We start from the raw sequence: 16,133 nt of genomic DNA, 5'->3' as shown, positions 1-16,133 counted from the left end.
TAAACTTGTTTATCATAACTACCTATCAATCAGTGTACATCAACCTTATCTGTCATATAAACATCTATCTATTGTTATGTATATATATCGTGCTCATACCTAGTTTGTACATCATTTGCTTGATAACGGTGTTAGAATCTACACCGAAACGTCGCCCAATTGTAATAAAGAAGTTGCTCATCCATAACAATGTTGTCTTAATGCGGACGTATACCCGATATTAATATAGACAAAAACAACAATCTGTTATCTCTAACTAAGACATTTTATTGTATAGTTTAACGTCATATAACGGTTCATTTATCTACAGTTAAAACTCTCTCCAATAAACATTCTAAACTACTTTATCATCACAAAATAAATTTGAGATTTGGAAACCGAGTCCATCACCAAAATGAAATTCAAAGCAGAAATGACTAAAATCAAACTAATCTGTACTGCATTTCTTGTTTTCTTCAAGATGCAAATACCAACGACGGTGCCTTTGACGAGATACAATTGTAATATCTGTGGCATGGTATTGGTGACATGACGTTGGTAAGCAAATGGAACGTACATTATTCAGCACCTTGTTTTCATGGTTAAAAGCATGAGTTCAAGTATCAATCATGAGTGGTTCACAATAGATGCCAGTATCAATCATGAGTGGTTCACAATAGATGCCAGTATCAATTATGAGTGGTTCACAATAGATGCCAGTATCAATCATGTGTGGTTCACAATAGATGCCAGTATCAATCATGAGTGGTTCACAATAGATGCCAGTATCAATCATGAGTAGTTCACAATAGATGCCAGTATCAATCATGTGTGGTTCACAATAGATGCCAGTGTCAATCATGAGTGGTTCACAATAGATGCCAGTATCAATCATGAGTGGTTCACAATAGATGCCAGTATCAATCATGAGTGGTTCACAATAGATGCCAGTATCAATCATGAGTGGTTCACAATAGATGCCAGTGTCAATCATGAGTGGTTCACAATAGATGCCAGTATCAATCATGAGTGGTTCACAATAGATGCCAGTATCAATCATGAGTGGTTCACAATAGATGCCAGTATCAATCATGAGTGGTTCACAATAGATGCCAGCGTATGCCAGGCATCTGCATTTGTCCTTCAACCGAAATGCTGCTATGCTGTGCCTGTTGGACTAGGTTAGATATGTGAATAAAATATCATAAAAATATTTGTGTTTCTCACCACTTTCCGACCTGTTAATAAAGCGAAATAAATAAAATTGGTTGGTTTGTTGGCCGCACTCAGCAATATTCCAGCTGTATGACGTCGGTCTGTAAATAATCGACTCTGGACCAGACAATCCAGTGATTGATATCATGAGCATCGATCCACGCAATTGGGATCGATGATAAGCATAAACAAATACGGTAAGATAATAATTGTGTTAGGATTATAGGCCTGGGAAATAATATCTATATATGTACCCAATTCTATACAATTCTATTCAGTTCTTCTCATGGCTATATGCTACTCAATTCTACCACATTATCCGGGCACGGCGGCTCAGACGTGAAAGACACCGCAATTCGCTATGAATTGCGTCCCTTAGGCGTGCAAGGATCCTATTCAATTCTACGATTCGGCCTGATCATGATCCTTGTTTGTCAGCACCATACCCCTTAATTTCTCCCAGATTAAGCTGACACGCCGTGATATAACTGAGATACTGTTCCAAACGGCGTTAAACCCAACTCGCTCAGTGGTATTATATCACAGTCCTGTTGTCTATCACAGGCAGGCACATGACTCTACACAACCTCGACGTATCATATAATTTATAGCCAGAAATAACATATATACTTCATAACAGTCCAAACTTGAATTGAAATTATGACACAATTTAACACATAGATATATATATTATATTGCTGCAGAGGTTTAACATCCCGTCATCCACTCATCGTTACGTCTTGGTGACAGTGCAAGCATCTGATTCCACACATTTGTTCATAATAGTAGGCTGGGTAGTCCACCGTTTGTTCGTCACGCAGAAGATCTGGGTTCGATTCCCTACTATCCCATAAGGGGAGGTGGAGTAGCCATGAGATAACAATGTTATCCGGAGACCGAGTTCGAATCATGGGTACAAAGCCCTAAGCTCATTTGACCCCCTTCCCGTGGCTAATGTGTTACTAAACAAGAGTAAAGCTTATTCTCCCATTGGGTAGTGTAGTGGTTGAAGCGTTCGCTCGTCACGCCCAAGGCCCGAGTTCGATTCCCCACATGGTGTGAAGCCCATTGGTGTCCGCTGTGATGTTACTGGAATATTGCCAAAAGCGGCGTAAAACCATTGTCAGTCATTGTTCCTCAGCATTATCTCCAGGCTCGCCTAAACGCCTCATCGAATACCAGGCGGTCGGGTAGCCTAGTGGTTAAAGCGTTCGCTCGTCACGCCGAAGACCCGGGTTCGATTCCCGAAATGGGTACAATGTGTGAAGCCCATTTCTGGTGTCCCCCGCCGTGATATTGCTGGAATATTGCTAAAAGCGGCGTAAAACCGTACTCACTCACTCACCCATCGAATACCAACTGAAAATGGACATTATTATTAAGCAAATGATCAACAAAGAGACGAATGACTAATAAATATGCCCCGTTAACACGTAGACAGGATAACCCAATTATACAAACATCAGTCTCCCACGTCTCCAAAACTTTTGTTCTCATCAAGTATACATGAATGTTTCCGATACTGATATAGGATTTATACACCATTCCAAGAAACAATGCAATTAAATCACTGATTATGTTCAGGTATCCTTGTGGCTGCTCTACATTAAAACATCACGCAAACATCAAAGGGCTCTTACATAAAAGTTCTCAAAACCAAAACTGAATAAAGACGAAATTTCACGACGAAGCAGTCGAGCCTATTTCAGAAATAAGTATGAAATGGACTGTATGCACGAATAATTTTCTTCGAATAAATAGGAAACAAAACAACAATAACTTGCAATTATTCTATGAGCTTTGGGGGGCGGTCGGGTAGCCTAGTGGTTAAAGCGTTCACTCGTCACGTCGAAGACCCGGGTTCGATTCCCGACATGGGTACAATGTGCGAAGCCCATTTCTGGTGTTCCCCGCCGTGATGTTGCTGGAATATTGCTAAAAGCGGCGTAAAACCAAACTCACTCACCCACTCACTATGAGCTATGGCGTCCAAAGCACGCTCTCACTATCAGATGTGACGTCATTAGCCTGCATTCCCTACTCCAGGAAGTGACGTCACCAGTCATGCCGGTGTTCTGAAGCTGCAACGGTGGGCTTGTAGTGTAGTTAACTCACAAGACAACGAGAAGTAGCTGTACAAGCTCGGAAAATAGATTCGATGTTACACATCTTCACTTCAAAATATACATGCATATATAATCGAATCTTTGATTGTTGCATTGGTGAATAATGGGCGAACGCATTGGCCTTTTGTACTGGGTAATGATATCCGCAACACTCTGAAAACCAATTTTGCACGGTCATATAATCCTATCCAGCTCTCCGACTCCATGAAGTTAATCCAGTGACTTTCATCTACTAACATGACGGCTACACATTTATAATTCACTCATACAATTCCCCTTTAACAGCTACAAACGCCCAAAGCAGCACATGGTTATCAACACTTTCTATTATCATGCTATCCGGAAATCGTCTGCTCCAAGTTAAATGAAGGTCAAAGGTGATGTCAGTCGCAAATCTGATCACGTTTCCTCATCGCTGCAGATTTTTCCATTATTCGAAAATTGTCTGCTCCAAGTCAGATGAAGGTCAAATAGATGCAAATGAAGGTCAGTCCCTAAAGCCGAACAAGTATTTTTCCATTGGTGTAGAATAGTGGGGTTGTATTCCTCTTTCTTCTCGGAGCTCCTCTGCTGGGAAGAACGCCGGTGGTTCTTCCTTGACCTCCACGAAGCCGAAGTATTTGACTAGTGCCACTCCCGGGATCCACAGAACAGACGCAAGGATGAGGATGACAGCCAGAATCTGACACCACCACGGCCAGGGCAGCAGCACCGGCATACCCTGTCGACAACAAAACATATGACCTGATGAGTAGAATTTTATATTAAATCACAACCGACCCAAGGGGAGACGAAGATGCTTAGAATAATATCACATGAGCAATGGAAACTGTTTCGTCGGATAATAGAGACTTGACCTGGGTCGGTGTTTGTTGTGGTGGACTGAAGTCTCTTAGGGGCGGTCGGGTAGCCTAGTGGTTAAAGTGTTCGCTCGAGACGCCGAAGACTCGGGTTCGAATCCCGACATGGGTACAATGTGTAAAGGCCTTTTCCGGTGTCCCCCGCCATGATGTTGCTGGAATATTGCTAAAAGCGGCGTAAAACCATACTCACTCACTCACTCACTCACTGAAGTCTCTTAAACTACTTTCTTTACTTATAAGCGGCAGAATCTCTGCATTGTACACAGCAGACGTATTCAAACTTAAAATATCGTCTTTAGTTTCAACAAAGTAAGTAAATGTGCTCCCAAGTGACTGGCGTTCTGACCATCCTTTGAATAACTTGTTTGTTTACATGCCGTCGCCTCACAGCACGACTACTGTGCGATATCAGCCAACACACACACACACACACACACACACACACACACACACACACACACACACACACACACACACACACACACACGCATATATACATATAGTGAGCCCAGAGAGGTGGGCATTAGTGAGTGAGTGAGTGAGTTGGGTTTAACGCCGCTTTTAACAGTATTCCAGTTATATCACGGCTTAATGTGGGAGGAAAGCCCGAAGTCATGCAGGTCTAAGACGTTTACCACTTCGGTGAAATCCACGAGCTGAAAAACCTAGAAACATAATTGGGGCGAACCGGGATTCGAAACCACCATCATAGGTTTCTGGCGTGCCTAAGGGACGCAACTCGGCACAGCGAATCGCGGCGCCTTAGACGACTGGGCCATCCGTGCCCCCAGGTGGACATTAAAAGTGACAAAACCCTTTTCAAAATCATAATAAAATCTCTGCCAAGTTCATTGTACGATTCCGACAGTATCATGAGCATGTGTTTATGAGACACTATCAAATAGGGATGATACCAGTTGCTCGCGTAAAGGTGAGCGTATCCTGTCCCGCTGGTTGTAATCGTCTCAAACACATGCAAATGCAAGTCAATTGTTTAGGTGAAAAAAATGGGCAATAACATCCGACACAATTTTTGAGCAAGCGTTGTATGATGCTCTTTAAAATCTCTATGGAAAGAGCGTGCTCGATTGCACTTCAAAGGTTGTGAAATTTAGACTCCAAAGGCTGCAGCTGCTGGAGTATTGCTCAACATAAACAAATTCCATTTTTGCCCAGACTGGTCAGGTTAAATAGGTGTGCTTGTGTTAATGGCTTGCAATCTCTATATTCCGCGTCCATCCATCAGTGCATCGTCTCTAGTCAACGACTACATTGTCATTCCGCAGCTGTTGTTCCTGATGCCGGCCTTAAAGGATGGTATCGTTAGACAGACCTGACAAACTGCCTTTTCCTGCTCCTTTGCCTCTCATTAATAATACGGTATTGATCAGTTAATGGGACCCTCGTTATAACAGTGTTTTCAAGCTTTTAGCCATCATGTGCCGAGAGCCTTGTATAGCCTAAGTCAGGAACACTATTGACTTGTCGATATACTCGCATACTGTTTGGGACGAAATAGGTAAAGAAAATATTTTGAGTTAACAAGTAGTAATTATTGAGAACAGATATTTCAAGAAACGCCATTACCATATATGGAATGGTAAACGTACAGATCCCTTGTTTGAGTACGTTTATTGGGGTTGTTAAAAGCTTTTCATAGCGTCTTAACATCGTGTTGAGGATCAAACGACAAACATCATACTCTATCATTGTTTGGAAATTCTGAGTAAAGATAGAAAGTTTGTTTTTAAAGTGCATGGTATTTGTTTTAATGTCATGAAGAATATAGAACGAAGCGCCACTCGTGGTTTATTCTGCCAGCAGTGTTTTATTGTACGATAAATAACGATCACGAGTCATTTATTTCTTAAATATATTGACACTCGGAAGAAAAAAGTCAATGACCGGTGTGTGAGTGTGCGTTTATGTGCGCGCGTATGTGAATGTGGTGTGTGAGTGTCTGTGTGCGTGTATGTGGCGTGTGTGTAGTGTGTCTGTCAGCGTGTGTGTGTGGTAATGAGGCGTGTGTGTGTCGTGTGTGCGTGTATGTAGTGTGTGTGTCTTTGTGTGCGTGTGTGTATGTGGCATGTGTATGTAGTGTGTGCGTGTGTGTATGTGGCATGTGTGTGTGGTGTGTGTATGTGTGTGACAGTGTGTGTACGTGTATGAGAGTGTGTGTATGTGTGCATGTGGCGTGTGTGTATATGTGTGTATATGTGTGAGAGTGTGTGTATGTGGCATGTGTGTGGTGTGTGAGAGTGTGTGTATGTCTGTGTGCGTGTGTGTATGTGTGTGAGAGTGTGTGTGTATGTGGCGTGTGTGTGGTGTGTGCGTATGTGGCTTGTGTGTGGTGTGTGTATGTGGCGTGTGTATGTGGCGTGTGTGTGGTGTGTGCGTATGTGGCGTGTGTGTGGTGTGTGCGTGTGTGTATGTGGCGTGTGTGTATGTATGTGAGAGTGTGTGTATGTGGCGTGTGTGTGGTGTGTGCGTATGTGGCTTGTGTGTATGTGACGTGTATGTGGTGGGTGCGTGGTGTGTGTGTGTGTTTGGGAGTGTGTGTATGTGGCGTGTGTGATGTGTGTGCGTATGTGGCGTGTGTGTGGTGTGTGCGTGTGTGTATGTGGCGTGTGTGTATGTATGTGAGAGTGTGTGTATGTGGCGTGTGTGTGAGAGTGTGTGTGTATGTGTGTGAGAGTGTGTGTTTATGTGGCGTGTGTGTGGTGTGTGCGTGTGCGCGCGCGCGCGTGTGTGTGTGTGTGTGTGTGTGTGTGTGTGTGTGTGTGTGTGTGTGTGTGTTCGTGTGTGTGTGTGGCGTGTGTGTGGTGTGTGCGTGAAACTATTACCCTTACATGTACAACGTTATACATGATGTTTCAAGTGTAGCTGTGTTTTGGCGCACCAAACCTTTTTTTTAATGTTCAGTGAACGTTTCTGCTGCCACTCTGGGTTACCTGAAGCTTGTTTTCAATTTGTTGTTGCATCATGTACAAGTTGCAGCCTCCGTTGATAAATAAATCACCAATAAAGCAGATGTTGCTGTTTATTTGTTTTGAGGAAGACGATTCCAACGGGAACGGGGCTGTCCGGGTTGATGAGATCTCGCCGTCTTTTAGATTTAAAAGTTTTGAAAATTGTTTTCAGGAAAGCGTAATGATTCTGAATTTTGCCGCAAGGGCCTTTTCTCATTCGTCTTTGAAGGAGAAATGGCTTTTATGCTTGGCAATGTTCGCCTTCATCACACTCCACAAAATCAAATAGTAACTGATCAGATTAATTGAAAACGCAACCGGGAGTTGATCTAGTTATACAAACACGTAACCCTCAACCGCTGGCGTGAAGCTGAGTGAGACTCCGTCAGTGTCATACCCTTTATATAAGCAGGTGTGTGCTTAAGTCCAAAGATGGACGAGATCTCGTCTCGCGAGAGTAATCAGAGACATTGGGTTTGGATACTTGATTGCAATGTTTCTCTGAGGCTACTGAAATTCTACTTTCAAATTTGGTTAAATATAAAACTATTGATTTCAATCGGAAGGCAATAAAGCTCCAAGGTTCCAAGGCTCCACAGCAGGGTTGTACTTAATCAGTTGATCAATATTGGTTTCATGGGGAAGTAATCTCCTTACAGCAGCCTTCCAATACACTTGAGATAGAAGCCTAAAGTTCACATGCATTTAATCAACATGTTGTTTCTATATATAGTAGTGGTAGTGTTGTTCCTACAACCGACATGGGCTATGTTTGTTTGGAGACACAATACTACACTGTTCATTTAAACTAATAGTTAACATTTAGTAATTCACGAGTCCAAATAATATTTGCTACACATAGCTACAGATAGTCATGTCCCCGAACATAATTTACACAAAACAGGTCACTCGGCAGTGGAGTCTAACGCCGCAGACAAATATTCCAGCCGTACCACAGGATGTAATAATCGAGTCTGAATTAGACAAACAAAGGACTGAGTGTATGATCAGTGACCTACGTCGTCAGGTAACGCTAGGACCAGTCTTAGTGCCTGATTATCCAGTACCAAGTTTAGTCAACTCTACGACCGGCTTAGGTTACTGGGGGTGAAGGGATCGTTATCGTGTAGGTTACTTGCGATAAACTGCCGGGCAAAAGAAAGTATACACCCTTTTTTGATGGTGGCTAAAAATGAAAAAAACCAAAATAACAACAACAAATGGTTATTCGATGGTGTATTTGATACGGGTATCATTGTTGTGTGTTGGACCTTCAGTTTGCAATGTTGCGGCGACTGTTTTCAGCCACGTAACGTTTTGATAACGTTTGTCATTTTTTGGTCCGATCGAATTTTCAAGTGTATACTTTCTTTTGTCTATCAGTTAATGTACCCCCCGGAACTGTTTTGTATGTAGAACTGTACCCTGACCGAAAACGTAACGTAACGTAAAGTAACGTAACGCAGCGAGTCTGGAGATGAGGTGAAATTAGGTTTAACGTCGCGTCCAAGATTATTGCACTTATATATCGACATGCAAACACGCGCGCGCGCGTGTGTGTGTGGCTGCTTGTTCTAGTCCGGACTGATGCCGATTTATAGTGCTAGCCCACTGAGATACCATGCCGCAGTTGAACATGAATACCCCACTCAGACACAGTATACTGACTCCGAGCCGACCAGTCCTTGTTTTAGCCCCTCAATGCCGAGAGCCAGACAGGGTAACAATAAATACCATCTTTTAACGTCTTTTGGTATGACGCGGCCGGGGAACGAACCCCGGACCTTCCGCTCTCCGGGCGGACGCTCTATCACTAGTCCACGGAGGCGGTCTCGTAGCGAGTCCATTACATGGGACCCGTGAAAATGCCGGGGTAGAATAGGTCTTCAGCAACCCATGCTTGCCGTAAAAATTGACTATGCTTGTCGTAAAAGGCAATTAACGGTATCAGGTGGTCAGGCTCGCTGACTCGGTTAATGCATGTCATCGATCCCAATTGCGTGGATCGATGCTCATGATATTAATCACTGGATTGTGTGGTCCAGACTCGAAGATTTACAGACCGCCGTCATATAGCTGGAATATTGCTGAGTGCGGCGTTGAACAACAAACAAACAAACATTACATAGTGTTCGAAATCTGTTTCAGTTTAAAGTAGGACTAAGCTAGCAAATTGGCAGTTATACAAAGTTTCTTGTCCTGCTAGTTCAAACTGTACAGTGTATATCAGTTCAGTGTTTATGGTTATCATTCAAAGACAATGGCAGAATTGGCACCGGACAGTGGAAAATTGTCCCTGTTAGCCTGTAACATCAGCTTCACATCCTGCGGGGGTAGAAAAGCGACTGTTGTGTGGGTACATGGAACACATGAGTGAGTGAGTGAGTTTGGTTTAACGCCGCTTTTAACAGTATTCAAGTTATATCACAGCGTGTCAGCTTAATGTGGGAGGAAAGCCCGATGTGATGCAGGTCTTAGACGTTTACCACTTCGGTGAAACCCACGAGCACGGGTATGGTGCTGACAAACCTAGAAACATCATCGGGGCGAACCGGGATTGGAACCCACAACCATAGGTTTCTGGCGTGCTCAAGGGACGCAACTTTGCACAGCGAATCGCGGCGCCTTAGACGACTGGGGCACCCGTGACCCCCATGGAACACATGGTGCTCCAACACGCACAGTCATGAATAAACTCAGCAGAGGTGGGCCCACCGATGAATGTATATATCCAGTAGTTTCAATTCTAGGCAGCGGGGGGGGGGGGGGGGGGGGGGGGGTACATTCTGTCTTTTATATATATTTCGGTCAAGGTACATTTCTGTAGTACCCTATTCGACAACGACTCCTTCAGCGTTACGCGGGACCAGTCCTACCTTAAATCTGACCGTGGCTACCTTGGCAGCATCCTCACCTCAATCCAACACCTCCATCAACATAAACATGTCTACCGATATTTACTTTTAACCCATACCGTCAGCCATTTCCGTCAGACGCATTTGACAAATGGAGGCAGTTCAGATCTAAGTGCAAACGCTGACTATTCCGCACCCGCAACTGCACACACTCTCATGCATAACACACTTGTATTAACGCTGAAACGGGTTATCTGCCACGCAAGCACCACAGTCTCACAAACATACGCACAGGCATACACACATACGCACACACAGGTGTACCGGCAAGGGTTAACGCACATACCCTCATGCTTAAACACACTTGCATTAACGACCCGTAAAGATCCGGGGTAGAATAGATCTTCAGTAACCCATGCTTGCCGTAAAAGGGGACTATGCTTGTCGTAAGAGGCGACTAACGGGATTGGGTGGTCAGTCTCGCTGACTTGGTTGATGCATGTCATCGTATCCTAGTTGCGTGGATCGATGCTCATGATGTCAATCACTGGATTGTCTGGTCCAGACTCGATTATCTACAGACCGCCGTCATATAGCTGGAATATTGCCGAGTGCGGCGTTAAACAACAAACAAACAAAAATACAAAAAGACTTGCATTAACGCTGTTACGGGCTGTCTTTCACGCAGACACCGCTGTCGCACACGCACACGCACACGCACATGTACGCGGACATTCACGCACATGACACTTACATTTAGGCTGAGATTTACGGTGTCACAATCACACGCAACATTAACACACATACATTCCCGTACAAGCACACGTAGCAACGTCTACCTTATTAGCGTCCCACGCCTCGTACACTACTCCGTCCCTAAAGATGGCGAACAGGCTGGCTATAAAGATGACCAACATGGCGGCGGGCGCCAAGAATCGCCAGCAAAACAGGAAGAAGTAGCTGGGGCGTGAACCAAGCATCAGTTCAATGTCCTCGCTCAATCTGTAAACACAATTAGGCGTGTGGGTGTGTTATTTATAACAGTATTTGATAGTTATGCGAAGGTGTGTCGGCTTAAAGGGCATTCACACTTGCCTTAGTAGCTGCAGTTATCCTTAGAGATATTAACGTAGCCAAAAAAACACCAACGTGTCGAAATATGTCAAAATCTTCACTACGTCGAACAACGTTTCTCTATCAAAGTGTTACCAGGGAAATGTCCGTCAAATTACAGACAAGTACGTTGTACTAGAGTGAACAAAATTGAAGTACGAAAAGGGTGCTACACATTATCTACGTTTTCCTACGTTAAGCTACTTTAGACTACATTAAAGTACAGTAGCTAGTACATTTAGGTACGTTGAACTACATTTAAAAGCGTTACAACTCGGGTAAACAACGCCCATTTCGCGAAGAGTACAGCGTATATAAAGAGACATGTGGTTTTCATCATTCTTTCACTTTTGAATTCCTGACAAAGCACATATATATTTCATTCCTTTCGTCATTTTGGTCTTAGTTAGGGTTAGCTTAACCAAAGTCTAGCCATGAGGAAAACAAGAAACAGGAGAGGTCAAACCCCAGCTTCTGACATTGATGGGGTTACTGAGGTTCCTGAGAATGTTTCTGGGGTTGCTGAGGATCCGATCTATGAAGGCTTGCAGGATATTGATAAAGTTGATGCCACTCCCCCAGATCCAGAAAGCCCTCAGAGTTGCAATGTCCAGGAAGAGGCAGCTGGCGCAAGTACAGTCACGAGCGAGGACGCAAGCAAAGGCACATGTACAGCAACAACAGTCCCAACCTCATCCACATCTGCTATCTCAGACGCAAACACAGCATCAGCAGCCACACACCATCCCTCCTGTCACATCATCCACCAGTGGGGACTACAAGATGGCTTCAAATATTGCGGTTTCACATCAGCAACAGTTTATCAACAACCGCAGCAGGGACAGTCAGAGCGGTCTTCAAGTGCACCTCCAGCACATTCACTACAGGACTTCCTTGAATTCTAGAGTGGAGGTTTTGAGGAATGAATTGACCTTTGTTCCTGTTTGGCAACCACTGTTACCACTGCCTGGAGGATCAAAGACTGTAGATGCTTCCCTATATTTTTATTTTGTATGTTTGTTTGTATTTTAAACATAAAGTTAAAATTTAAATACAAATGTGATGTTGTTGATATGATATGATATGAAAACAGCCAAATTATTAACAAAGAGAGTTGTGCTAACAAACCAAAACAACCTGCTTGTTCCTATTAAAAGGCCATTTGAAACAGCTTCTATAAATAAGGTCCTATTTTCTAATATAGATAGAATCTAAATTGAAAATAGATGTTGGAAGACCCTCATTTCAATTAAAGGTAAAGCTTATATTTAGTTTAAGCTGCTTTACTGTATTTAATCGGTCAAATCTTACCCTTTAAAGGTTTTCAAATGTTTTGATAAAGACATCTTTGCTTAGTATTCATGCAAAATCTGATATTATTTTGTCGAAATTTAAGAGGTGAAAAGGAGGGTCAGAACTTTTGGGTCGTACTTTACATTTTGGCTGCATTTTTCCTGCCATGGAACCGACCCCACGGGTAAACAAAGGTAATGTTTCAGGTAAATCCGCTGCTTCTTGGCTACTACTGTGTCACGGTTACCCCAATAAGTGTGATTCATGTCCTCTAAGTTGGCTGTGTCCCGCCAGGCACCAGGTACCAAGTTGTGGTTTGCATCTTCCTTGTCCAGGATCATGACATCATTGGAGGGGTTCCTTTCTCTCAGGTAGTTGTGCAGCACCACACACGTTCTCACTATCAAAGATGCAGTATCTACCTGAACCTGGACAGTGCTCAGCAGACACCTGAATCTGTTTGCGAGTATCCCAAAGGCATTCTCAACCACACGGCGATCTCGAAAGGCGTTTATTGAATACTAGCTCATCGTGTGCCAGTCCCCGGCGTGAGAATGGTTTCATTAGCCAACTCTGCATGGCAAAGGCATCATCTGCAATGATGTAATAACGGTTATAATTAAAGGTATATCAACATCGTCATATGGTAAAGGCTCTGCATCTTGTATACCCAAGATTCCCTGTTGTATTGATTGGTGGAGGGCACAGTGGTTCCATATTTGGCTATCGAAGCTAGACCCAACATCACAACCTGAATCCATCGGAATTGTAATCTGCATCAACCAGGCCTATTAATACAATAGAGCAGAACCCCTTGTAGTTATAATACGTAGAGCCTGAATTCGAGGGCTTTTGTATGGCGATATGCTTGCCATCAAGAACACCCAAGACATGTGGAAATTGCCATCTTCCTTGAAATCGCTCTGCCACTTGTAACCCATCTTGGGGTTCGATAGGAGTCTTCATAACCTCGGCTTCTATGACATCCAAAATAGCCTTACACACGGAAACAATAATCCCTGAGATGGTGTTGTGAGCAAGTCTGACATTATACATCAGTGAGTGGTATGAGTCTCCAGTAGCCAAGAACCTTAATGTCACAGCCAGCTTGAGTCCAGGAGACACAGGATCACGCCATCGGGTCCCATTCTTGGTGAGGCGGTCCTCTACCCTTGTTCATGGAATGTGGCCATGTCCAAGCGCAGAAGGTTCTTGAAAGCTTCAGAATTCTTCCATCAGGGCGTCATACTGACCATGGATTGATCTGCGCAGAAGCCAGTCACGAGCCCACCATCGTCTCTGTTTTCTCTGCTTCTCTTCGTCCTCTTCAAATTGCATGAGACACTGGGCATAACATAGCAGCTCTTTGTTCACAACAGCCCAGAAGCGTATCATATTTACTCTTCTATCACTCATGTTGTGTCTGCAGAGTTCAGACAACAAATGATCAGACTGATGTCATCATGGGTTATAAATATCACGTGTATCAACCCATACTTGCTACCTAGTGATCTTTAGTTTATCTTAGTTTAACTTATTTAAACGTATTTTAACTTACTTTAACTTACTTTTGCTAAGAGCACACCTAGCAAGACGTGATATAGCATTTTCAAAACGTAGATTACTGTACAAATACTTACTTCACTGTACCGGACCGTTCTTTAATGTCAATAAGGTAAATGTAGTGTAATGTAGTATAACCGGGTCATGTGAAGTTGAACGAAGTTAGACGGACTTGTGCCCCTACTATGATGTAGTTTACCGTAGTTGTTCGTAGATATTTTTATGCCTTGATAACCACGATGTTCGTTACGTTTGGTTACAGTAGACTATGGTTATAACTACGGCAAACTACATCAAACTACATTAAACTAAATTACTACTACGTTAACAAAAATGTCAGCTTACGTGGCTATCTGTTGTGCTACACAACAGATAAATCCCTAAGTGCGTCTTTTTCACGTTAATGGCTATGTTATAAACACAGATAGCCACGGACAGCTACGATGAACCACGTATGGATACGTTACACTACGTAAGATTTTTCTACGCTTTAGTACGTTATTTAACGCAAGTGTGACTTAGGCCTAATGTGGGAGAAACGCTGAGCTGTGGACGTTCACCACTCCAATACTGAAACCCACGATCATGATGAAGCGCTGACAATAAAGGATAAGAAAATTAGGTCGAATCTTGGGTTAGAACCAACCGACAGGGCTCCTGGAACGGATAAGGGGCGGAACTCCGCACATATATCAGAAATGCCTTAAAGCACCTGTATCGCTACATTGTATATCAGAATTTACACGTTTAAGAAAGAACTTGCATGTGTCTATACTTGGTTGATGGTGACTCGTCCAAAGAAACCATACCAAACGCAGAGCAGTGATGCCATTTTATTCCTAGTAGATTATTGCAGTGATTCGGTGTGGATCCCAGATGGATCCTGTAGTGCTTGGAAGTGATGGTGTACGTATTCCGCATTGATCCTGGCAATGATCTGTTGTGGATCCCAGATGTATCTTGGTAGCGATCTTGTCAGTAATCCTATATGTATTCCGGTTGATCCTCTGTGGATGCAAGATGTATCCTGGTAGCGATCCTGGCAGTGGTTCTATGTGGATTCCGGATGGATCCTGGCAGTAATGCAAAATGTATTCCGGGTGGATCCTGGCAATGATCTGTTGTGGATCCCAGATGTATTCCGGGTGGATCCTGGCAGTAATGCTATATGTATTCCGGATGGATCCTGGCAGTAATGCTATATGTATTCCGGGTGGATCCTGGCAGTAATGTTATATGTATTCCGGATGGATCCTGGCAGTAATGATATATGTATTCCGGGTGGAACCTGGCACTGATCTGTTGTGGATCCCAGATGTATTCCGGGTGTATCCTGGCAGTAATGTTATATGTATTCCGGGTGGATCCTGGCAGTAATGATATATGTATGCCGGATGGATCCTGGCAGTAATGCTATATGTATTCCGGGTGGATCCTGGCAGTAATGTAATATGTATTCCGGATGGATCCTGGCAGTAATGATATATGTATTCCGGGTGGAACCTGGCACTGATCTGTTGTGGATCCCAGATGTATTCCGGGTGTATCCTGGCAGTAATGTTATATGTATTCCGGGTGGATCCTGGCAGTAATGTTATATGTATTCCGGATGGATCCTGGCAGTAATGCTATATGTATTCCGGGTGTATCCTGGCAGTAATGCTATATGTATTCCGGGTGGATCCTGGCAGTAATGTTATATGTATTCCGGATGGATCCTGGCAGTAATGATATATGTATTCCGGGTGTATCCTGGCACTGATCTGTTGTGGATCCCAGATGTATTCCGGGTGGATCCTGGCAGTAATGTTATATGTATTCCGGATGGATCCTGGCAGTAATGATATATGTATTCCGGGTGGAACCTGGCACTGATCTGTTGTGGATCCCAGATGTATTCCGGGTGGATCCTGGCAGTAATGTTATATGTATTCCGGATGGATCCTGGCAGTAATGATATATGTATTCCGGGTGGAACCTGGCACTGATCTGTTGTGAATCCCAGATGTATCCTGGTAGCGATCTTGTCAGTAATCATATATGTACTTCGGGTGTATCCTTTGTGGATCCCAGATGTATCCTGGTTGTGATCCTGGCAGTGGTTCGATGTGTATTCCGGGTGTATCCTGGCAGTAATGATATATGTATTCCGGGTGT

General features: G+C 43.5%; 1 protein-coding gene across 1 annotated transcript in view; it reads right to left on the bottom strand.

Annotated features, from left to right (window-relative positions):
• Window positions 1–264: 264 nt before the first annotated feature.
• Window positions 265–16,133, bottom strand: part of LOC124140864 (sodium- and chloride-dependent transporter XTRP3-like) — a 63,497-nt gene continuing 47,628 nt past the window's right edge. Inside the window, exons 10-11 of the mRNA XM_048397620.1 lie at window positions 10,847–11,009; window positions 265–4,041 (exon numbers count right to left, since the gene is read on the bottom strand). Coding sequence (XP_048253577.1) covers window positions 3,808–4,041; window positions 10,847–11,009 — 397 coding nt within the window. The 3' untranslated portion in view covers window positions 265–3,807. The remainder of the gene's footprint in view (window positions 4,042–10,846; window positions 11,010–16,133) is intronic.

Source organism: Haliotis rufescens, unplaced genomic scaffold, assembly GCF_023055435.1.
Source record: "Haliotis rufescens isolate VD_foot unplaced genomic scaffold, xgHalRufe1.0.p SCAF_17, whole genome shotgun sequence".
Taxonomy (NCBI): Eukaryota; Metazoa; Mollusca; class Gastropoda; order Lepetellida; family Haliotidae; genus Haliotis; species Haliotis rufescens.
Note: the sequence above shows the minus strand (reverse complement) of the source record. Positions and strands in the feature narration are given on the sequence as shown.